This window comes from Anticarsia gemmatalis, chromosome 30 (assembly GCF_050436995.1).
Source record: "Anticarsia gemmatalis isolate Benzon Research Colony breed Stoneville strain chromosome 30, ilAntGemm2 primary, whole genome shotgun sequence".
Classification (NCBI taxonomy): Eukaryota; Metazoa; Arthropoda; class Insecta; order Lepidoptera; family Erebidae; genus Anticarsia; species Anticarsia gemmatalis.
In genome coordinates this window covers 3,402,197-3,427,538 of record NC_134774.1, presented here as the reverse complement: position 1 = coordinate 3,427,538, position 25,342 = coordinate 3,402,197, and the positions used below count along the sequence as shown (strand labels likewise).

Genomic DNA, 25,342 nt, shown 5'->3' with positions numbered 1-25,342 from the left:
GTATAAGATTACAAGGTTACATTTGCAGTTAATGAATGATTATTACTGTAGAAAATAAAATAAATAGGTGTAAATAGGTACCTACTATATGAGGCATAACGGGAGGGGGTATAGGGTGGATAAGGGTGTTTAGCCCATGAAACTGAACAACATTCCCATATGAAAATATGTTGAATTATGAAAAAAAAACGTCTTTCCATACAAATCGGACTTATGTTCGCTCTACAAAAAGAAGTGAGATGCCATCAAAAACATTCTGTAAAAACCTCAAGTCTCGCCGTAAAAAGTTGTGAGATCTATATAATACCAAGTCGATTAATCTATTTAGTCTCTACTTAAAGGACCTTCTGTCTTAAGTTATTACGTATGTTATTATCATGCCAATTTAAAAAAAATACCTTTAAAACAAATAGATCGACTTGGTCATCGCAAGAAAACACAAATTCGCCATTAACATTTCAGGAGCATTAACTTCTCGTCGTGCTGTGTAGTGTGATACATACTAATAATCAAATCATGCGATGGCCAGGTCGGTCTATTTGTTTTAAAGGTATTTTTTTTAAAATTGGCATTATAATAACATACGTAATAACTTAAGACAGAAGGTCCTTTAAGTAGAGACTAAATAGATTAATCGACTTGGTATTATATAGATCTCACAACTTTTTACGGCGAGACTTGAGGTTTTTACAGAATGTTTTTGATGGCATCCCATTTTCCTAGTCTATATTTCTCGATAATCTCATTCCCAAAGGAATCTATCACGTATCTCGGTTGACATCTAGTATACGTCAAATTGATCTATCTATCGTATGGTTAGTGGTCAACCTAGTGTCAAAGTTGTTCAAGCCGCCCGAAAGACCTTTCACATGGGTTAACGACTGTTATCTTAATAGATAACAACCGGGACCGACTTTTTACGTGCCCTCCGAAGCACGGAGACGCCTAGCTCAAATACCACTATGCGGTCACCCATCTATAGAATGACCGCGCCAACGGTTGCTTAACCCACAGATCGTTTAACAACCGGTGAGCGCAACTGGCTATGGGCGCCTGTAATGTGTGAATTTAGCGACAAATAAATACTGGAACAATGTTTTGACCCGACACTGGATTCGAACCCGAGACTCACGATCAGCAGGATATACTATCAACCGCTTCACAGCGGCAGTTAGTCACAATAACAATAGATTTAAATAGAAAATTTTCCCCTAACGTTTTCTAGAATTCTTACGTCAAACGTGAAAACATATTCATTTATTCTCCAATCTCGAATTTCTAAGACGGTCCAGTTTCCAAACCGTTTGTGCGAAAGAGACAGAGCGAGGTTTCGTACAAGAGTGAGTGAGATGCAACATGAATGGCTGTAATCCCATGACGCAATTTGATCATTGAAAAATGGTTGGTACAAGTATTAGGTCGAAATTCCGTTACTTGTTTTGAAAGAAAAACAATAATATTACTTTCTAGGAATTCTTTTTTGAGCTATCACTGTCCCACTGCTGGGCAAGGGCGGGTTTAGGGCATGCCCTCAATAATGTATTAAACTTTAGACATGCAAGGTTTCATCACGATGTTTTCCTTCACCGTTCACAAGTGATCATTATTTATAATACACACATAACTTCGAAAAGTCATTGGTGTATTGCCTCGGGTTCGAGCCTGCGATCGGCTATCATTGTATGTAGAATATGTAGATATACCCTTTTATCTATAAAAATATATGAAGTTATGAAAGGCTTATAAAGTTTTTTGTTTCTTTCACTCCTTAGCGAAATGAAAGAGAAAAAACATCTAATATATAAAATTCTCGCGTCACAGTTTTCGTTGCCATACTCCTCCGAAACGGTTTGACCGATTCTCATAAAATTTGTGAGCATATTGAGTAGGTCTGAGAATCGGTCAACATCTATTTTTCATCCCTTAAGTGACATTATTTTTTTAAAAATTATATTTTTTATATTACATTTGCTGGGTCAGCTAGTATTATTATAGTAGCTTTTTGACTAAAATAGGTTTATAGTGTGCTTATGAATAAGAGGGATAAAGTTTATCATATTGTTTCACGTGTCGCTCTGCGTGGCACAAGCTGAATGAAGTGAGAAGCGGGTCATATCGTCGCATTAAACTGGGACGGCGAGGTGCTACTGAACAAAATTGAGATATTTAGGTGAAAATCTTTTGTTTTGAAAATAGTTCATGATCCACATTCATACCACACCAGACTACTTATTTTGCACTCAGACTCGGCACCATGACATGCTTGCATGACTCAATGCAGCTAATAGGTTCGAGATGGCAAATAATGTGTCTTCTTCTTATCGTATGGTTAGTGGTCAACCTAGTGTCAAAGTTGTTCAAGCCCGAAAGGCCTTTGACATGGCTTAACAACTGTTATCTTAATTGGCAGCAACCGGGACCGACTTTTACGTGTCCTCCGAAGCACGAAGACCCACATTTAATGATCGTGAGGAAACGGTCACCCATCTATGTAATGACCGCGCCAGGGTTTGCTTAACCCACAGATCCTTTACTGACCGGTGAGGGCAACTGACACCAAATAGATTGGAGATTATTGTTTCGGGTCTGGTTGTACTTTGTGTCCGTTGTTTGTATGTTTATATAAGTCCCCGCGACACAAGAGCAATTCTTAGTGCGGGAGTTGTCTCTGTCCCTTTTCTCATTCTTAGTTTTTGCTTCACGCATTAATATATAGTTTGGTGCATGAGCGATGTTAAAAATATTGTTATTTTGTAGTCAATGCGCAATATAGTCTCGCCCCCTGACCCAATTTATTCAACTAGTAAATGATCACAAAAAACATGATCCAAATATATTTGTTGTTCCAAAAATTTTCGTTACAGAGTTCCGTATGATTCTTTTTTGACGTATTTTTTATACAAAGGATTAAATATGATTTCAAAGTACCAAAACCATTTCAATATTAGGTGTGCTCAATATAAGATGCTCCCGTCATGCTTCGAATACACTTGTTATCTTGCTTACTAGCACCTTAATATATTGATTTAATTTATGTTATGATCAAAGTGAGTTCGGTGGTGTTGGTAGCAGCTCCTTACATCATCAATGATTTTTACCAAACATAAATATTGTTAAAACCATTTGGCGATTAAAAGGAGTGGCCAAGAGTTTGTTGGCAGCTCTTCTCATTGGCGCTACCTTCCGAACTGGCGGTAAATTCACTCTCTGTATCATTGACTATCATAAGTGTCATCACTTGATCTATATGAATAAACTAGCTGACCCGCGCAACTTCGCTTGCGTCACCTAAGAGAATGGGTCAAAATTTTCCCCGTTTTTGTAACATTTTTCGTTGCTACTCCGCTCCTAATGACCGTAGCGTAATGTTATATAGCCTATAGCCTTCCTCGATGAATGGGCTATCTAACACTGAAAGAATTTTTCAAATCGGGCCAGTAGTTCCTGAGATTAGCGCGTTCAAACAAACAAACAAACAAACAAACTCTTCAGCTTTATTATATTAGTATAGATAAACTAGCTGACCCGCGCAACTTCGCTTGCGTCATTTAAGAGAATGAGTCAAAATTTTCCCCGTTTTTGTAACATTTTTCGTTGCTACTCCGCTCCTAATGACTGTAGCGTAATGTTATATAGCCTATAACCTTCCTCGATAACTGGGCTATCTAACAATGATTTTTTTTAAAATCGGACCAGTAGTTCCTGAGATTAGCGCGTTCAAACAAACAAACAAACAAACGATCAAACAAACTCTTCACCTTTATTAAATTAGTATTAGTATTAGTATAGATGATTTGATTTTTGATTTTTATATCGATTTCGCATAGTGATTTTTTTTATTCGCCAAGGATCTCCATGTTTCCCAAAATTTACGCGGAAACAGACCGGCATATATTACATCCCGACCTTCTAGTTGAGACAAATTCGGTAAAAAACATCACAAAAAGAATATCTCCTTCATATTCACAGTTTTTTTGTGGGAAGTTGATACATTTACAATAAGTTTTTTTTCGTCTGCATTATGGAAGTTTTTGGGAATATGGCGAGCATTGTTTTGTTGCTAGGAACTTAATTTAAATTTACGTTAAACGCCATTTTACTTTGTGTATCTAAGGGTCAATTTCAGGGCTTGTGAATCAAAATCAATCAGTGTAGCCTTTCTTCCAACTATAGAATCGGCTTCCAGTCTCACCGGATGCAGCTGGATACCAGTGTTTTACATGTAGCGACTGTCTATCTGACCTCCACAACACATATACCTGGGTTATAACACGATACCCAGTAAGACTGGTTGTCAGACTTTCAAGCTTCTGATTACTGATAACGACTGTCAAAGATCTTTAAAATTGACAGCCGGGACACACAAATTAACGTGCCTTCAAAACACGGAGGAACTCGGAATGTATACCTAATATTTGACTGGAAGATAAAGTCTTGATGCATTAAGTCCACCTATACCTACACTGTACTGTACATGAAGTTTAAATAAATATAATGTGGTCACCCATCCACAGAACAACCTCGGCGAGCGCAGCTTAACCTCAGACATCGAACCGCGTGGCTGTTGTTACTAAGCCAGAGCTCGAGTAATCATTATACGATATTCTCAAAATCTTTCCTTACAAGTTCAAAAACACTTTCTCATTAAAATTACTCGTTTAAATCATCTAACTTATCATAAATACATCAAATCTCATGCAAATGTGTTGTAAAATGTAAATAATTTCAATTAAATAATGGCCTCCCGTGTATCGCACGCGCGGTACAATGCTAATAACTTAGGTCTTTTTACAAAGAGAAATGGAAAGGATTTTAAGGCATAGGAATTAGGATGATTAGAATTGCCTTCAATAACTAATGAATATTGTTTGAGATTAAAGTCTAATATCCAGGGATTTCATGAACAACGAAAATAGATGATGAGTTGAAATGGTAATTTCCTAGGCATGGGTATGGTATAGGTACGGGTATAGGTATGGGTATAGGTACTTGTATCTTTTTTAAAATTTGAATTAAGATTATCTTTTTGTTTTTATTTTCAACCCATTACTGTTCCACTGCAGGGCAAGGGTCTCCTCCGAAACGAGGGAGAGGTTAGGCCTTGAGTCCACCACGCTGACCAAGTGCGGGTTGGAGACTTTGCATGCCCTCTCTGCCCCTGCCCGTTTACGGAACGGTGAGCTCAACTAGCTATGGGCGCCTCAATCTATACTAATATTATAAAGCTGAAGAGTTTGTTTGTTTGTTTGTTTGTTTGTTTGAACCCGCTAATCTCAGGAACTACTGGTCCGATTTGAAAAAATCTTTCAGTGTTAGATAGCCTATTTATTGAGGAAGGCTAGGCTATATATCATCACGCTACTACCAATAGGAGCAGAGTACCAGTGAAAAATGTTACAAAAACGGGGAAAATTTTGACCCATTCTCTCTTATGTGACGCAAGCGCAGTTGCACGGGTCAGCTATAAATGTATAAAACAAATTTTAGGCATGTAAAGTTAGCATTGTAAAATCTCTATGTTCTTTCTAATGATTACAAAGTCTGCATAACATAACCACAGACTGTCAAAACATTAAAATCGAGAGTCATTTCGTATAAGAAAGTAATGCCTTCAAATAAATTATTACAAGATATTTATTATTTGTTTAGTATTTATTGAATAATGTATTTAAATTAGGGAGGAGTTTATTGTTTGACTAGCTGACCCGCGCAACTTCGCTTGCGTCACATAAGAGAGAATGGATTGGACACGTTTTTTTTTACATTTTTGCTAGTACTCTGCTCCTGTTGGTTGAAGCGTGATGTTATATAGCCTATAGCCTTTCTCGATAAATAGGTTATCTAACACTGAAATAATTTTTCAAATCGGACCAGTAGTTCCTGAGATTAGCGCGTTCAAACAAACAAACAAACAAACAAACTCTTCAGCTTTATAATATTAGTATAGATTGTATATAGTATATAGTATAGATTTGTATTATGTTAGTTATTTGTGTTGATACAGGAAAGTATGTTTATAGTAGCAGTTTTGACTCCGTGGCGCAGTGGTTAAGGCCACCATGCCGCTACTATAGCGACGAGAGGTCGTGCTTTCTATTTGCACAGAAAACAGATATTTGTGCGATCCACGATTTGTGGTTTCGGGTCTGGTTGTAGTTTGTGTCCGTTGTTTGTATGTTTGTTAAAGTGGCAAATTTGGCATGGCAGATGAAAGTTTGTATGAAAATTCTGTCCTAAGTCACAAACCACGCACACGAAGTCGCGGGCAAAGGCAACAAACGACAAAACCAAGCAACGTGTCATAGGAATATAATAATATATTTCATACAGCGTGTATATTTTTACTGATATCGACAAAACACCGTTCCAAAAGTCTTATTTTATGTAGTTATGCAACAGAAACCTATATAAAAACAAAATAACGGTACAATAAACTATATTTTTCTGTTAAATAAACCACCGCTACTTATGTTAATCGGTGAAAATTTAACGTTACATTTTAAGCGGGAAAAAAATGTTATTCAACGGGTCAGCCATTTTGAAAAAAAATACACCGTTCGGGAATTAAAATTAGGTGTCGTTTCGTCATGTGTGTCGTTTTATTACCTAGAGTATGGTAAATTAAAATATTTCGTGTATAATATCAATAGTTGAAAACCTAGAATGTTACAGCGGTTTCGGTCATAGTACTTTCCTTATGTGAATCAAAATAATTGTCTTTTTAATGTCAAAATGAAATATTTCGCATAAGAAATTAAGAAAATAAATATGTACTTATTTCGAGTAAGAAATAGCTAATCACAACGCACGTAGTTGATACAATTTTAAGATTGCGATTATTTTTAATACTTAAAACAAGTGACATTATTTTGAATTAAAATATTTTTAACAAAACTTATCATACTTTAACCAAAAGCTTAACTTATATTCCTAAAAAACTTAAAAAAAACAAATCGCAGATAGGTACTTTTTTTCTATTAATAAACATTTTAAGTTTCCGAACGTGATTGAATAAAATAAATACGATTGCAATTCATGAATGCAAAGATTTCTGGACGTTTGCAAAAAAAATGTAACAAAACGATGTTTGACATTTAAATATATCTTTTTAAAACGTACTAGCTCACGTGTAATATTGGCTGTATCGAAAACATTTTTTTTAGATTATTTTATTACTCATTTATTTATTCGAGCTCGTGGCTTGATTAACAACAGCCGCGCTGATCGATCTCTGAGGTTAAGCAACGCTTGCAGAGGTTGATCTGTGGATGGGTTAGGACATATCGAGTTCCTCCGTGTTTCGGAAGGAACGTTAAATTGTGGGTCCCGGGCGGCGGTCATTTTCGAAGATCTTTAATAGTCGTTAACAATAATCAGAAGCTTGAAAGTCTGACAACCAGTCTTACCGAAGGGTATCGTGTTATAACCCAGGTAACTGTGTTGTGGAGGTCAGATAGACAGTCGATCTATGTGAAATACTGGTATTAAATTGAATTCATAGTTTATATTTGTGGCTGACTACCAGTATTTTACATGGAGCTACTGTCTATCGGACCTCCACAACACTTTAACCTGAATAACAGCTCAGCGATGGTTTATATAGACATTTTTTGCACCAAATGCCGGGGGCACCGAGTATAATATATTATATAATACCTATAATATGACGTGAGAAAAAAAAACATTAAAAGTAAAAAAGCGTAGCCAAATGTAATTAAGATAAATGATAAAATCTAGACTGTAACTAGTACTACTAGTAATTTTAAATCTAAATAAATAGATATAAATCACATAATATATATTACTTTAGAACAACTGCACTAATTATATTACTACTAATTAAAAATTTAAAAGACCCCCAATTTTGTACTTAATTTTCTTTTTTCATACTTTTTATAGATCGGCTAGTTAGGTTAAGCCGTTCTAATATTCCCAAATATATTACTTTCGATCAACTACACTAATTATTTAACTATTAATTAACAATTTAAAAACCCCCGATTTTTTTTTTTTCATACTTTTTATAGATCGGCTAGTTAGGTTAAGCCGTTCTTATATTCCCACCACCAATTTTCTCATCATACAAAGCTATTTAAGACCTCATCCGAGTAAATTTCCTTTCCTCCCTTCACTTTCACCCCCTACAACTTTTTAACGGCTCAACCGATTTTCATCAAACATGTCTGAGAATACTCGCACATAAGTAACCTTTAATACAAAATAACTAAATTGAAATTACTGCATCCGTTCGGGAGTTATGATGCCACAGACAGACAGACAGACACGTCAAACTTATAACTCCCCTCTTTTTGCGTCGGGGGTTAATAAAATGATTTTGTATGAAATGTATGTAATTGTCCATGACTGCCTCCGTGGCGCAGTGGTTTAAGTCGCGAAGCCGCTACTATTAAGTCTGGAGGTCGTGGGTTCGATTCCCACACGTAACAATTATTTGTGCGATCCACAAATCATTGTTTTGGGGTCTGGTTGTACTTTGTGTCTGTTGTTTGTAAAAAATAACTTAGCGTGAGCATTTAAGATGAATATTTTACAAATACAAGTTTAATAATTTTCGTTAAATTTTGACTACCCAAATTACTATTTCCATGGCAATTTTAACAATGGGATAAACGTCACTAGGATTCCAGACGAAGTCAGGAGTGGAGCAAGTTAAATATTTCTTTTTTACAAACAAAATTTTTGACTTTTAATATCAATAGATCTTATCTCTTTAGTACATATGTAAGGACATCCTGTAAATAGATTGATATACAGCCTAATTTTGGATAAATTAGTATTAATTTTCATATTTCTAGGTCAACGAGAAGTTGCAATTTTGATTCCTTGAGAACCAAAAATATACGTCACAATTATTTAAAAAAAAAACAAAGTGACTGTAGTAAGACCTACTTTACTTACGATAAATCTGAAGTTGACTTATAACAAAGTGATTTTTGTTTTCCATTTTTCATTTAGAGGAACGAATTAAAAACTTTATTTTTCTTCTTGAAGTCGATTCATATCCGCAAAGTAAAATTTTATTTTATCATAAAGAAAATTTGACATAACATTTGGCGGGAAAATTTGACAGTTATATTTTTTTTCAACCGCCATATTATTCTCGACTCCTGTAAACGTATTTAAATAATTAAAAAATGTGAAATTCACGGTCAAATTTGTGTTGCGCGTCAGTAAGCTCTGAATTTTAAAGTGATTTATATAATTCATGATCCTGTTGACGCACGGTCGTCATGCATATTGTATTGAGGCAACACTGATCGGATATTTACTGGAGAGATTGTTTTTTTTTTGTTTTAGACTAAAAAGTTTAGCTTCCTTAGCATTTTTTCTAGAACTTTTTTTTTACTTCTAACTTAGTGAGAATGTGGGTTAATAGTATAGGAATCTAAAATGTAAGTGATGGCGGGACTGTGAGGCGCTAGAGCTGTCGAGAAGGATTTGGAAAAGACTGCAGTGGTTCGGGTTGTCACTAGTTTTTACTAATAATAAGTTTAAAAATAATTGAAAGTGACATAACTACATAATCAAAGCTTACACAAGGTTTATTAGTAATACAAAAACTTAACTCAGACTAAACTTAGTTTCCTTAAATTAAACTGAACTTAGTTTCCTTGGTTTTTTTTTTCTAGAACTTTATTTCATAGAGTATATAATATGTATATCTCGTCATTGGACTCAAGGCTTATTGTCATGCAACCATGTCTGAGAGTTCTTAAGAAAAGTTTTTGAAGGCATGCAAAGCCCCAACTCGCAGTTTTGGTCTGTATAGTGGACTCCATGCCCAATCCCTCCCTCATTACGGGAGGAGACCCTTGCCCAGCAGACCAATTAAACAGTTTTAATTATATCTATTTTTCATGAATATTTTTTACAATTTTTTACTTCCTAAACTCTACAAGAATTAACATGATCAATCATTTTGCCTTGTTTCAATTGAGTCGCAAGCTGATTTAAAGATTTTTAGGTTATTATAGCATACATTGCCGAGTGAAATAAGCTCTTTGCTCGATCAAGGAGTCGTAATCAATAACACTTGTTTAAACTGGAAGTCGAACTTGGAACTTCGCGACAGTAGCGACAAGGTATCTGTCTTACTAATAAACGAGCAAGCTGTAATAAGTTTCACATTGTTTCATTTTGGTAAAATTCCCACGAAAATAGAATCAACGGGATAAAATTGTACTATACCCGTACGAAATAAGCTTTGCTAGTTAACTATGAAAAAACTGAAAAAAAAAACTTTTCAGACGTATTTCCGAACGAAATATAAAAAGTCAACTTCGCCTAACGGTACAGGAACAGTGTCAGATGATTTATCTTTCAAAATGGCGCCCCTTCATGTATTTAAACAACAGTTATAACAGAATACTGTTAGTTTTACATATTTACTATTTATATGAAGAACAGTGATAGCCGAGTGGTATAAGTTGACACCTCCCACGCAAGTGGTCGCAGGTTCGAACCCGAGGCAACACACCAATGACACCTTTTCGAAGTTGTGTCTATTAGAAATAATTATCAAATGGTCCAACGGTGAAGGAAAACATCGTGAGGAAACCTCGCATGCCTAAAAAATTGTTTAAAACATTATTGAGGGCATGCAAAGTCCCCAACCCGCACTTGGCCAGCGTGGTGGACTCAAGGCCTAACCCCTCCCTCATTACGGGAGGAGACCCTTGCCCAGCAGTGGGACATTAATGGGTTAAATTTATTTATTATTTACTTTCAACAACATGGCTGAAACGGAATTAATAAAATAAGACTCCTGAAATCCTATTAATACTCTCTTTCACGCAAATACTACTGAATCGATTACGGTGAAATTTGCTATATAGGTAGCTGAAGACCCAGAATAACACATAGGCTTCTTTTTATCCCGGAGTTCCCGATGGATCGGGATTTACACGGGAAGGGTTTCCACGCGGACGAAGTCGCGGCGGCTTCTAGTATAACATAAGTCGTGGTTGAAAACAGTTTTACCATTTTCATCTATCAATCAGTCTAGCCTTTCTTAAAACTATGTTGGAGTCGGCTTCCAGTCTCACCGGATGCAGCTGAATACCAGTGTTTTACATACAGCGACTGTCTATCTGACCTCCACAACACAGTTAAGATTATAACACGATACCCCTCGGTAAGACTGGTTGTCAGACTTTCAAGCTTCTGAATACTGTTAACGCCTGCCAAAGATATTTGAAAATCGGGACCGACAATTAAACGTGCCTTCCGAAAACTTAACTCGGTATGTATAATATGGTCACCCATCCAGTGACCAACCTCAGGAAGAATCGCTTAACCTGAGAGATCGATCCGCGCGGCTGTTGTTAACTAAGCCACGAGCTCCTCAGTTCAAAATTTGCTTTTTTTCGAAAAATGGAAGGAATGTCTTTACACGCGGACAAAGTCACGCTTTATACAAGTAGTTGATTGTAATAAATAAGTAATTACTATATTTTATTGATAAATGTGATATTATTTATTGTCATGTCACGAAAATCATTAATATGACGATTTTATATTATTTTCTATTCTTTCTAGCATTTTGATCCTTCGTTGGTTAACTTACAGTCCGATAATGTAATAGAGAGCCCCGGTACTTACATACAGACATACATACATCTATATCAATATAAAATTTGTAAGTTTAATGCAAGAGATAATCTCTGAAACTACTAAACCGATTCTGAAAATTCTTTCACTTACATATAGCTGCATAATCCCTGAGTGCTATAGGCTATAAAATATATTCATATCAAGCATATTAGGCGAGTAAATTTAAATACAGTGCTTAAATACTTAAATTATACATTCTTCCCATAGAGGTAGGCAGAGACCAAAGAACGTCACTTGGTACGATCCTTACAAACTTCCCTTGCTTCATTCACATCCATACATCTTGCCTAATAAGATTTCATCCCGTCGAATCCACTCCCATGTGATTTTAGATCCCATCGATCCCATACAAACCCTGTAACAAACATTAAAAAAAGAATTGCAATGTAGTTTAGTTGTTCAAAAGTTTCAGTAATACATTTTTATTTATATAGATCAAACCATTTAAAACCGGGCGTAATTATTCATAATCACCCCCTTACTAAACGATATCCTCAATCAAAAAACTCAAACGTTTAAATATTCAAAATCATCCCTTATCTGAATTATATTAAACAAAAAAACTCAAAAGTTGAGAATTGTTTCGTGAAATATATATAGGCCATTGCATGAAGGACAATCAGTCCCGCGCGAGCCTTGGCTGTATGCGCACGCTCCTGTGATTGCATTATTTGTAGTTACATTATCTGTGGTTTGGCGCGAAATTACGAACATTTTTGACAGGTGAGATTTTATATTTGTATTTTCATTTTCCAATTATTATTTGGATTGAATCGTATTATTTTGATGTATTGATTCAAATTAATTATAGAATATAAGTTTTTGGTAATAATTAGGTCAAACTTCTGACATAATTTTGTGAATACCAAAAAAATCATAATTGAAAAAAATACGACGCCATATTTTTTCTGGTTTCTTAAAAATCGGAAAAATCTTTATATAATACGAATTTGCAAATAAAAACGGTATCTTTAGTTTATTTAGGTCAAATATCAGCCTACGATTGTCAAATTATGCAATTTGACATTTTTGCGCGAGTAATTAAAAGTAGGTTACCTATGTTTATAATGATCACTTGTTATAACGGTGAAGGAAAACATCGTGATGAATGACATGTCTGATAGTTGTTTAACACAGTTCTTGAAGGGATGCAAAGCGCCCTTTGACAGCGCAGTGAAATAAGGGTCTTATTTCGCTCTCATTCCTATATGAGACCCTTGCCCAACAGTGGGACATTAATGGGTTAAATTTATTTATTTAATTAAGTATAGATAGTTTAAATAGCATGATAAATAATATTACCTCTATTGGATAAAATTCGGATAAAATGTTTTTATCCAAAGGAAAAAATATTATCCTAGTATTAAGGATAAAAAATATGATTAATATCAATATATTTGGTTATCATTACATTGTTATGCAAAATGTCTATTTTAAATTTAAGTACAATGATTTTTTTTTCTTATTGTAACATTGTTATGGAAAACTTATATTATAAAATGCGAAAGTTTGAATGCTTATAATAGACCGCGACTACGTCCGCAAATAGTCCGTGAATAGAACTTAGATCGAATCGAACACGAGACTTCATGATCAGTAGCGCTACCATGAGTTGGCAACTATAGTCTCCCGGAGACACTGTAGTTCTCGTAAAACTCGAACAGCGCCTCTAGCGGATAGTTAAGGTACCATAATTGCTACCATGGGTCGCCATATTTAATAACGTGTAGTTATATTAAACAACAGTGAATGTAGATTGGCTTTGCCGTTCATTCTTTCCCTATTTGAGCCCACTGTTGTAGTTGCGTTCTCACGTTAACTACTCTAGTTTTTAACTACGCCAACTCATGGTAGCGCTACAGAACTTGGACATACTACCGACTGCGCCACAGAAGTGAAATACACTATAGTCCCTTAGTTTTTACTAGCTGACCCGCGAAACTTCGCTTGCGTCACATTTATAAGAGAGAATGGATCATTATTTTGCCAGTTTTTGTAACATTTTTCACTGGTACACTGCTCCTATTGGTCGTAGCGTGATGATATATAGCCTATAGTCATCCTCGATAAATGGGCTATCTAACACTGAAAGAGTTTTTCAAATCGGACCAGTATTTTCTGAGATTAGCGCGTTCAAACAAACAAACTCTTCAGCTTTATATCTAATATTAGTATAGATAGCTGAGCCGCGTAACTTCGCTTGCGTCACATTTGAAAATTCACGATTTGAAAAATTCTTTCAGTGTTAGATAGCCCATTCATCGAGGAAGGTTATATAAAAAATGTTACAAAAACGGGGAATATTTCGACCCATTCTCTCTTATGTGACGCAAGCGAAGTTGCGCGGGTCAGCTAGTAATATTATTAGGACAGTTAAAAGCGGCACGTCATCAAAGGACCGTCTTATTAGTATTCCTTATCTTTTAACTAATCAATTCTTAAGAGGGCTCGAAGTAAAGTAACTTTATTTCTATGCGATTAATATTATGAGTAATCCTATCGTAGTACTAATACAATTGAAAGTCTGACAACCAGTCTTACCGAGGGGTATCGTGTTATAACCCAGGTAACTGTGTTGTGGAGGTCAGATAGACAGTCGCTCCATGTAAAATACTGGTATTTAGCTGCATCCGGTGAGACTGGAAGACTCTGACATAGTTGGAAGAAAGACTAAACTAACAATTATAATTAATAATTAATTTAACTCATTAATGTCTCACTGCTGGGCACGGGTCTCTTCCCGTAATGAGGGAGGGGTTAGGCCTTGAGTCCACGCTGGCCAAGTGCGGGTTGCGGACTTTGTATACCTTCAAGAACTATTCTAAAGAACTCTCAGACATGCAAGGTTGCATCACGATGTTTTCCTTCACCGTTATAACGAGTGATCATTATTTATACACACATCACTTGGACAAGTCATTGGTGTGTTGCCTCGGGTTCAAACCGTCGACCACTTGCGTGGGAGGTGCCAACTTATACCACTCGGCTATCACTGCACTATTAAAAGTTAAAAATCATAAACATGACGAATTTCCCTTTCTTTCAAAAAGACAACTCTCACTCTAAGAATTTCTCTCGTGTCGCGGGGACTTACATACAAACAACGGACACAAAGCACAACCAGACCCGAAACAATTATTAGTGGATCGCAAAAATAACTGTTCCGTGTGGGAATCGAACCCACAACCTCTCGACGCAATCGTAGGCGACCTAAACCACTGCGCCACGGAGTCTGTCAATTGAGAACCTACTTATTTTAAAAGTTAGTTAATAATTTAAAATCAATATTAGTTCATTATCGTGTTGTATTATATGTTATCAATGTAGAATAAATTGTATACTTAGAACATTATGTGCTAATCATACTAACTCATTTTATTACTATACTATTATAGATAACAAATAGTACTTTTAGTAAAATAACATATCGCACTAATAATGACTACCTCCATAGCGCAGTGGTTTAGGTGACCACGCCGCCACCATTGTGTCGGGAGGTCGTGGGTTCGATCCCCACACGGAACAATTATTTGTGCAATCCACAAATTATTGTTTAGGGTCTGGTTGTACTTTGTGTCCGTTGTTTGTATGTTTGTTAAAGTCCCCGCGACACAAGAGCAATTCATAGTGCGGGAGTGGTCTTTCAAAAGAAAAAACGAAAGGAAAATTACTACTAAATACTAAAGGCCGCCCGCGACTTCGTCCGCGTGGAAACCTTTCCCGTGTAAATCTCGATCCCTCGAGAACTCCGGGATAAAAAGCCTATGTGTTATTCTGGGTCTTCAGCTACTTACATACCAAATTTCATCGTAATCAGTTCAGTAGTATTTGCGTGAAAGAGTAACAAACATCTATACATACTCACAAACTTTCGCATTTATAATATTAGTAGGATCACTCATCTATCTCAAAAAGTCTCGATATGCATCCCGGGTCGGGCCAAAGAGTCTTTTCTGAGTTTACTGGTAAGAATTTCTCATAGATATCCCGAAGTTAGGAAGTTGAGGTCGTATATCTCCGTAACTGGGAGAGCACGTGTCGCCGTCGGTCCTGCGCCTGACCTCTCACTGGTCTATCGTCTCACCGCACTATGTGAGTGATGTAATAGAGAGTGTATCTGTGTATTGTACACACACTTGGACAAAAACAAAGTCCTGCACAGTTGGCTGTTTTGGTAAAACTAGCCCAATATCGGCCAGGAGGACATTATTAAATTGTTTTACTATAAAATAAAGCCAGCTGACAAATCCATAATTAATAGGCAACATCATGACCTACAACTATATTGTCTATGCCAGCAATATGTCAAGGTCGATACGTCACTAATGTCAGAATAGGCGGGAAATTTTGACATTTGACACTTGCACGCGTATTTAACTAAAAAATGATTACTGTGCTTTAAGATTGAATTACACTTGTCTAGAGAAATAGGCCTTTTAAAAGACTAAGGCCGGATTCGCATTTATAAATTCTATTTAATACTCAATCAGTCTAGCCTTTCTTCCAACTATGTTGGAGTCGGCTTCCAGTCTCACCGGGTGCAGCTGAATACCAGTATATTACATGGAGCGACTGTCTTACCTCCACAACACAGTTACCTGGGTTATATACCACGATATATAAAACTCTTCCGTTACTGACTGATGGACAACGCACAGTCGAAACTACTGAGCGTACAAACTTGACATTTGCTATGAACATTCCTTAGAAAGTGTAGAGGAGCACTAAGAGATGATTTTTGGAAATTGCACCTTGAAGGCCGTGAAATTCTACACGAGTAAAGCCGTGGGCGGAAAGCTAGTTTAATACAAATATATGTAGTTTGAAAATAGGCAACCTTATTTTTTTTAAATCCATCCCTAGAATCATTATTTTTCTGTTCAAATTAAACAGCACGTTTGGCGCAGTGGCTACCTCGCCGCCATAATAAAATAGCGCCGCGTGTGGCGGGTTCGTAACCCACCCAGGACAAATATTTGTGTGATGAGCACGAGTATCTGTTCTGAGTCTAGTTGTTAATTTGTTTATATAATTATGTATTTAGGAGTATATAAGTATGTTTATCAGTTGCCTGGTTTCACTACAAGCTCTGCTTAGTTTGTAATCTAATGGCCGTGTGTGATTTATCACCGATATATATAATTTATACGGAAATGAAACCTCGCGGGTAGTAACAACATAAAACTACAATCAAATCGACAAATAATCGAGAAATAAATTATATTACTTGATATTTGACTCCTACACGCACTTACATAGGAAATAGCGAGTAAGCAATATTCCACATTGCATAGATACAGCATGGTTTAAATTGTTATTCTGTTAACAACTGTCTAAAATCTATGAAAATGACAGTCGGGACCCACAATAATTTAATATGCTTTTCGAAATACAGAGGAACTCGATATCTAAATCTTTATATATATATAATTCTTCTGTAAGTGTGTATGTCACTGAACTTCTCTTAAACGACAGGACCGATTTTGATGAATTTTTTTGTGTGTGTTCAAGGGGATCTGAGAATGGTTTAGACTCACAATTTTGTCCGCTGGACAATGTTTTTTCAATTAATTTTTAATTTATTAGACAGGACAACGTCTTTCGGGTCCGCTAGTATAGGTATATAACTCAAAGGTGACTGACTGACATAGTGATCTATCAACGCGCAGTCCAAACCACTGGACGGATCGGACTGAAATTTGGCATGCAGGTAGATGTTATGACGTAGGCATCCGCTAAGAAAGGGTTTTGATGAATTGTACCCCAAAGGGGATAAAATAGGGGATGAAAGTTTCACTATAGGAAGTCGTGGTTAAAAGCTAGGATATAATATGGTTACCCATCGACAGAAGAGGCTCTTGGTAAATGAATTAAAGTAATTTTATCAAAATTTGTTCAGTAATTCACATAAGAGAGTACTTATATAGAGGTACATACTTTCCCGTTTATATTAATACTTCATTTTAATGTAATAATGTTTTTTATATAATTCAATAGTTTTCCGTCCTTGTTACGTAACGTATTCGGAAAAATGAACTTAAAAATTTTGCTGTTGTGGTTAAATTAATCTAAAAGGTAAATTTAACTAATTGAATTTTACCTACGGAGATATTTAAAGGAAATGTATATTATATAAATAAATTTAACCTATTACTGTCCCACTGCTGGGCAAGGGTCTCTTCTCGTAATGAGGTAGGGGTTAGGCCTTGAGTCCACCACGCTGACCAAGTGGGGACTTTGAATACCTTCAAGAACTGCTCTAAAGAACGCTCAGACGTACAAGGTTGCATCAAAATCGTAGCATTTTTGCAAAAAGGTCCTGTATGACAACATGTATGTATGTGAATGAAGCAAGGAAAGTTTGTAAGGATCGTACCAAGTGACGTTCTTTGGTCTCTGCTTACCCCTACAGAAAAAAGGCGTGATATTTCATATGTATGTATAAATAAATATTTAAAGAAAAAAACAACATCCTATATACTATATAGTTTACACTGGATTAAAAAAAAATGTTTCTGACGTAAGAATTGTCTTTGATTTCCTGTTATATCTGCTATCTAGGACGTTACTACCGGTCTAAACTTTGACACTGTCAATTATTTGACCTAAAAGAATAAAAAACTGACCGCCGAGTTTTCCCACGCAAGTGAATCCTCGGTTCAAACACCAATGACTTGTCTAACCCCCGGTTTCTGAGGTACATTTAGCGGTAGTTTATCTATTCAATAGCGTTTTTTTGTATGAGTTTAACGCTATTGAATAGATAAACTACCGCTAAATGTACCTCCGAAACCGGGGGTAAGTGTTGTGTGTATAAATAATGATCACTTGTTATAACGGTGAAGGAAGACATCGTGATGAAACCTTGCATACTTGAGAGTTCTTTAGAACAGTTCTTGAAAGTATGCAAAGTCCCCGATCCACAATTAGCCAGCGTGGCGGACTCAAGGCTTAACCCCTCCCTCATGAAGAAGACCCTTGCCCAGCAGTCGGACAGTAATGGGTTATTTATATTAGTACTAGCTGACCCGCGCAACTTCGCTTGCGTCACATAAGAGAGAATGGGTTATAATTTTCCCCGTTTTTGTTACATTTTTTACTGGTACTCTCCTATTGGTCGTAGCGTGATGATATAGCCTTTCTCGATGAATATTTCAGTGTTAGATAGCCCATCTAACACTGAAATATTTTTTCAATTCGGACTTTTTTGAAATCGGATCTGTAGTTCCTGAAATTAGCGCGTTCAAACAAACAAACAAACAAACTCTTCAGCTTTATAATATTAATATAGATGATCATAAAATTTTTTTTTTTCTATTTTTCAGATGTAACACAATTTTGAAAAGGAATTAAAAATGGCGTCGCAATGTGAAATCTATGCCGACTCAAAATACGAATGTCACAACCATAGTGTAAAGAACTCTAGGATAGATTTAGTTGTCTATGCCAATGTTTTGTGTAGTATTTTTAAAATTATATTCGAATGTGTCTATGATAATAGTGTGTGGATTATTTCGGCTGTGATATTTAGTTTTTTAGTTTATGTTTTATATAAAAGTTATTGGAGTCCTGTGTTGTTGAAAAGAGTAAGTATAATTTTAACACCGTTTGAACAATTTAATCCAACTGTACATGTAGCCACGGCCTGTACTCTTTAAGATATATACGCCAATTTTCGCGTCTAGAAAGAATCTAAGAATTTTTTTTACGAACGAAAACGCCTTGTGTTTGAAATTTCGCTCGCTTTATTATAATTTAGCATTCAATTTTGCTTTCAATATACATTTTTAATTGATGGCTTTTGCGTGTTCGAGTCTCATGTTAAACCAAAAAATTGGCGGTGCTTTTCCTTCAAGATTAGGTATATTCTATAACTGCCCAGAGCATAGAGTTTGGTGTTTCAATAGGCAAGTGAAGCTATTTCTTCGAGTCAAAATCAAATCAGATAATATTATTAATTCTAAACTATAAAACTAAACAAAATAATTTATTCTAAGGAAAAAATACCATACACAATTAATCTTGTTTTCTCCTTAAATACTACTAACGCCATCTACCCGTGTCTAACCCGAACTAACTCCACAGGAACTAACCGAAGTAGGTTTCAAGCACATACCTCGCGGGCCAGACCGAGATAGACTTATAACACGAGCTCAAACAGCCAGAAGACTTGGTAATAAAGTACCTCCGCCGTATCCTAATGGATGGTTCGCCGTGGCTGAGAGTAGAGAGCTGAAGGTCGGAGGAGTGCAGGCTGTTGATGCGCTAGGTGAGTAACGACATCTAGTGATGAGTAGCGGAAGTATTGAATTGAAATTTTGCTTTGAACGCCATCTGTTGTAAAGTTATTAAAGTAATATTATAGGGTAAAAAAAACAAAATAGAGTCCACGCTTTGAATATCACTATAGTTTTTTTAATTTGTTATATTTTTTTTTCCAAATAAATACGTTCACAGTTATCATCATTTATGATAACTTAACTCACAAATTTTCAATACATAATTAAGAGCTACCAAAGCTAATAAGACTGTATTACTTATTTGGAAAATAAATAATAACTGCAAACGGGAAATTTTACATAATATTTATTAAACAAAATTTAATATTAATTACAATAGTGTTTTTTGATGAGTTTAGCCACTATTGAATAGATAGATGTACCTCAGAAATAGGGGGAAATGGACCAAAAATCTACATATGTTATTATAACGCATAATTTATTAAAACAAAAATCGTAATGTGTCAGTTATTATGCACTGACTATTCATTGGCGATATACATATAAAATCACGGCATTTTCCCAATAATTTAAATTAACCGTATAATAGAATACGGGAATTAACGCGAACACGCATTTTACCTTAAAATGCCTAACGTTTCGGCGCAGGTTGCACTCGCCGTGGTCCCAGGCTGACTCAGACTTTTAAATTAACCGCGATTCGTATTTTAATGAGTTAATTGCCTTAAATTCCAGGTCAGAATCTCTGCGTGTACCGCGGCGAGGACGGCATAGCGCGCGTGGTGGACGCATACTGTCCCCACCTGGGCGCTAACCTGGGTGTAGGGGGCGCTGTGAGCGGGGACTGTATCGAGTGCCCCTTCCATAAGTGGAGGTTTGGGGCTGATGGGGCGTGTGTTAGTGTGCCGGGGAGCGAGCATGGTAAGTTACACTATACTAATATAAAAAGTTCGATGACTTTTAAGCCGCTGCACCAACTTATTGCCATGTACCAACACGAAACGGCGCGATACAAATCCGTGCTACTATTCATAACTTTTCAACCGAAATTGAAAATACCCCAGCCCCTTTCCCCCTCGACAAAAATACTTGAGCTTTTATTATTCGTTGAGTGAAATGACCTAAATGAATAAATACATTTTTTTATTTTTTTTATTTGATATTGACACTTATGATGTTGTTACAATTACTGAATCTACCACTAGCTCGGAAAGGGGGTAGAGCCTTATGAGAAGAGCTAGCAAGAAACTCTCACACTCTTTTCAATCGCCAAAAGATTTACAATGTCGTTGATACAATATTATTATTGACCGTGCGAGGAGTGTCAACAATCAGCGATATAGACCAAACGTCAATAAATATGTACGGAAAACGAAAATAGCTAGGATTATTTTATGAGTCTCTGAACATAACGCATGTTGGGAGCACCTACTAACATGTGACAATAAGAATATAGGCAGAAAGTTAGCACATTGGTTTAAAGTGTCCTGGAGACAAAACACAGTGTAACACACCTCTAATTTTTCCTATATTAAACAAATAAATGATTCTATTTCAGCTCCCAAAGGCGTCTCAATAAAGCACTGGCGTACGGTGGAAGTAGACGGCGCGGTGTGGATCTGGCACGACGCTGAACAACGTGAGCCACTGTGGGACATCTCTGACGCGCCCGAACTTAACACCTTCGGCTATAGGGGACGCAACGAGTATACTGTCAGCGCGCATATACAGGTGACAATATTAACTAGAAATTTATCAAAAAGTACTTTTAAAATAAGCTTAAATAAATTTTGAAGGAATTCTGAAGGTTGTGTAAGAAAAAAACAAGTTCGAGGCGCACAAAAGGTTGAATGCGTACCAAAGAAATACGAAAAAAAAATATCTTTATTGGGGACCCTCTTAAAGACATTTCTTTAAAAAATTTTGTATTTACTGGTTTTATAATAAGTAAATAGGTATGTTGATTTGACGAAATTGTGATGGTCGTCCAAATAAAGAAGTAGTGCGAATTGAATTCGCGCATGAAGGATCCCGTACCAAAAAAATACGAAAAAATCACATTTATTGTATGGCGACCTCCATTAATACATTTTTTTTAAATGGTATTTATTTGTAAAAGCAACGGAAATACATAATTTCTGAAAATTTCAGCTTTCTAGCTATCACGTTTTATTAGATACAGACGTACAGACCCTGATATCAGACGGACAGACAGACGGACGGACAGATATAGGAGAGACTATTTTATTTATTACTAAAGTATGTGTTTTACAGGAAATTCCTGAAAACGGCGCAGACGTAGCACATTTGAATGCGGTACATTCTCCATCACTGTTGACCAGCCTCGGAGAAAAGTTCCCGTTCTTATATGATCTTATAGGTAAGTGATTTATTTTGTTCGTAAGACAAGACATCACATAAAATATTAGGTCGGGGAAAAAGTCTTTTCACATTATAGTATGTATGAACTTGTAATAAAATCTCTTTGGCTTCAAGAATCACAAATGAGTACACGGTTCATTAGGTTTCTTTCAGTGAGCTCGTGAGGTACCCTAATATCGAGCTTTTTTGTGTAGAGAAAATATTTTATTACAAGATCATACATACTGTAATGCGAAAAGACTTTTTCCCCGACCTGATATCATACAAATGTATGATATCAGGTCGGGGAAAAAGTCTGACAACCAGTCTTACCGAGGCGTATCGTGTTATAACCCAGGTAACTGTGTTGTGGAGGTCAGATAGACCTTTTCTGACAGCTTTTTTAAACACTCACTGCTTTTGTTCAGCCATGGCACTTCATTTGAAGTGCAATGGCTGAACAAAATCAAGCTTCTGACTACTGTTAACGACTGTCAAAGATCTGAAAATGACAGCCTGGACTCACAATTTAACGTGGCTTAAATTGGCTTCGTGGCTTCGTGGCTTCGTGGCTTCCGAAACACGAAGGAACTCGATATGAATACGATGGTCACCCATCCACAGATCGACCTCAACAAGCGTAGCTTAACCTCAGAGATCGATCCGCGCGGCTGTTGTTAACTAAGCCACGAGCTCCTTACCACCTACTTACGAATTGAGTGTATTTACATAAGAAAATGTCTATTGTATCATTTTGTATCTCCTCAGGTCGTCACATGTGGTCTGCTAACTGGACGCGCGGCGAGGACCACTGCGCACACATATATTTAACACACGACTACAAGATACTGAAGTACAATCTATTTCATATAGACGTACATATCACACAGGTAAGGTTATTTTCATTTATATTAGTATCGTATGGTTAGTGGTCAACCTAGTGTCAAAGTTATTCCCGAAGGCCTTTGACGTGGCTTAACGACTGTTATCTTAGTAAACAACAACCGGGACCGACTTTTTACGTGCTCTATGAAGCACGAAGACGCCCAGTTTAAATACCACTATGCGGTCACCTATCTATGGAATGACCGAGTCCATGTTTGCTTAGCCCACTGATCGTTTACCGACCGGTAAGCGCAACTAGCTATGGGTATAGAATGTAACTTCTACACACATTTTTAACCCCCGACACAAACAGAGGGGTGTTATAAGTTTGCCGTGTCTCTCTGTCTGTGTGTGTGTCTGTGGCATCATAACTCCCGAACGGATGCAGCGATTTCAATTTAGTTTTTTTTGTATTAAAGGCTACTTATGTGCGAGTGTTCTTAGACATGTTTGATGAAAATCGGTTGAGCCTTTAAAAAGTTGTAGGGGGGTGAAAGTGAGGGGATGAGAGTAAATTTACTCGGACGGGGTCTCAAATAACTTCGTAGAATGAGAAAGTTGGTGGTAAGAATATTAGAACTGCTTAACCTAACCAGCCAATCTATAAAAAGTATGAAAAAAAAAATTGTATAAATACGGAAGTTTCTTAAATTTTTAATTTATAGTTATGATTATTAAATTACCTACGTTATAATGTAGTTAACATTCAATTCACGGTCTAAATTATTTACTTTTTAAAGGGACATTAAGTTCTTGTGTCGGGGTTTTCTATATTTTTGGTCTATACTAGTGCTACAACTAACATATCCACGCCATTTATCTCCCAGATAGGTCCCGGGCACGTGCGCCTGCTGCTCCACTCCCCCGCAGGTGCAGTGCTCATCAGTCAGTCAGTAACTCCTCTAGGTGCCAACTTACAGCGCGTGGTACACAGGGTGTTCTCGCCAGTGTACAACGCGCCTGTAGCCGCTGTGCTCGTGTATTCTGAAGCTGCTATGGTGAGTGTAACTTTAATTTGCTAATAGATATGTGTATGATATAATATAGGCTTATTCCCCACAGTATTGAGTCGAAAATCAAATTCGATTGGTTTGAATAAATTTAATGTCAAGTCGTAGTTTTTTTTTAGTCGCCTCTTTACGACAAAGTCTAAGAAACTAAATTAGCAGCACCAGATCTACATTTGCATAAAAACAAAAAGCTGAAAAAATGTTTATTTTAAAGATATATAATTGACTGATCTTAATTTTAACGATTTTAATGAGGTTTGATCGCGTTAATACCCACTTTTTTAGCCCATTAATGTCCCTCTGCTAAAAGTACCCCCAAAAGAGGTACAGGGCTTAGACCCGTTGCATTATAATATCATCTGTTCATTTCCAGTTTGAACGCGACATAGCAATCTGGAACAGCAAGCGCTTCGTGTCAGCCCCGACCTACGTGCGAGCTGACAAGACGATCAGAGCGTTCCGGAGCTGGTTCTCGCAGTTCTACAGCGATCACTCTGTCAGCTTCCGAGATGCCATGCAAAATACATTGGAGTGGTGAAATTGAAACAACTTTTTCTTAAAGACAACTCCCGCAATAGAAAAAACTATAAGCACTTAGAGAGGATTTTTCTCAATTTGGAAGGCGTGAAATTTAACGCAGGCAAAGCGTCGGGAGGTTGTTCGATTCCCACACGGAACAATTAGGTATTTGTACGATCCACAAATAATTGTTTCGGGTCTTGTTTCGGGTCTGTTTGTACTTTGTCCATTGTTTTTATCAGGTCGGGGAAAAAGTCTTTTCGCATTATAGTATGTATGAACTTGTAATAAAATCTCTTTGGCTTCAAGAATCACAAATGAGTACACGGTTCATTAGGTTTCTTTCAGTGAACTTGTGAGGTAACCAAATATCGAGATTTTTTGTGTAAAGAAAAGATTTTATTACAAGTATATAGTATGTATGAACATACTATGATGCGAAAAGACTTTTTCCCCGACCTAACCTAATATTATCTAGTGTCAAAATATTACAAACTTTTATACTTAGGAGATACTATTACTCGACACTAGATGTCACTAAATACAAAATTGAATGTTGTGAAATATGTAAGACTGTACAAATAGGTTGTGTGTAGTTTTAAATTAAAACATAGATATAAGTAAAAAAACAATTATTTTGTATAATAACGTTTATTATCGACAATTTTTCTACAAAAAGGCATGTGACTAGAT

General features: G+C 36.4%; 1 protein-coding gene across 1 annotated transcript; it reads left to right on the top strand.

Annotated features, from left to right (window-relative positions):
- Positions 1-12,230: 12,230 nt before the first annotated feature.
- On the top strand, positions 12,231-25,255 carry nvd (cholesterol 7-desaturase nvd). Its single transcript, XM_076133526.1, has 9 exons — positions 12,231-12,357; positions 18,960-19,220; positions 19,720-19,903; positions 20,610-20,795; positions 21,433-21,605; positions 22,149-22,254; positions 23,004-23,125; positions 23,948-24,118; positions 24,504-25,255. The coding sequence occupies exons 2-9, from the start codon at positions 18,990-18,992 to the stop codon at positions 24,666-24,668; spliced, it is 1,338 nt and encodes a 445-aa protein (XP_075989641.1). The 5' UTR covers positions 12,231-12,357; positions 18,960-18,989; the 3' UTR covers positions 24,669-25,255.
- The last annotated feature ends 87 nt before the right edge of the window (positions 25,256-25,342 follow it).

Excerpts from the sequence above, each read along its gene's own strand:
- nvd (XM_076133526.1), top strand. The coding sequence starts at position 18,990 with ATGGCGTCGCAATGTGAAATCTATGCCGACTCAAAATACGAATGTCAC. Across the intron at positions 21,606-22,148 it reads CTGTCAGCGCGCATATACAG|GAAATTCCTGAAAACGGCGC; the intron begins GTGACAATATTA and ends TGTGTTTTACAG. Across the intron at positions 24,119-24,503 it reads TGTATTCTGAAGCTGCTATG|TTTGAACGCGACATAGCAAT; the intron begins GTGAGTGTAACT and ends GTTCATTTCCAG.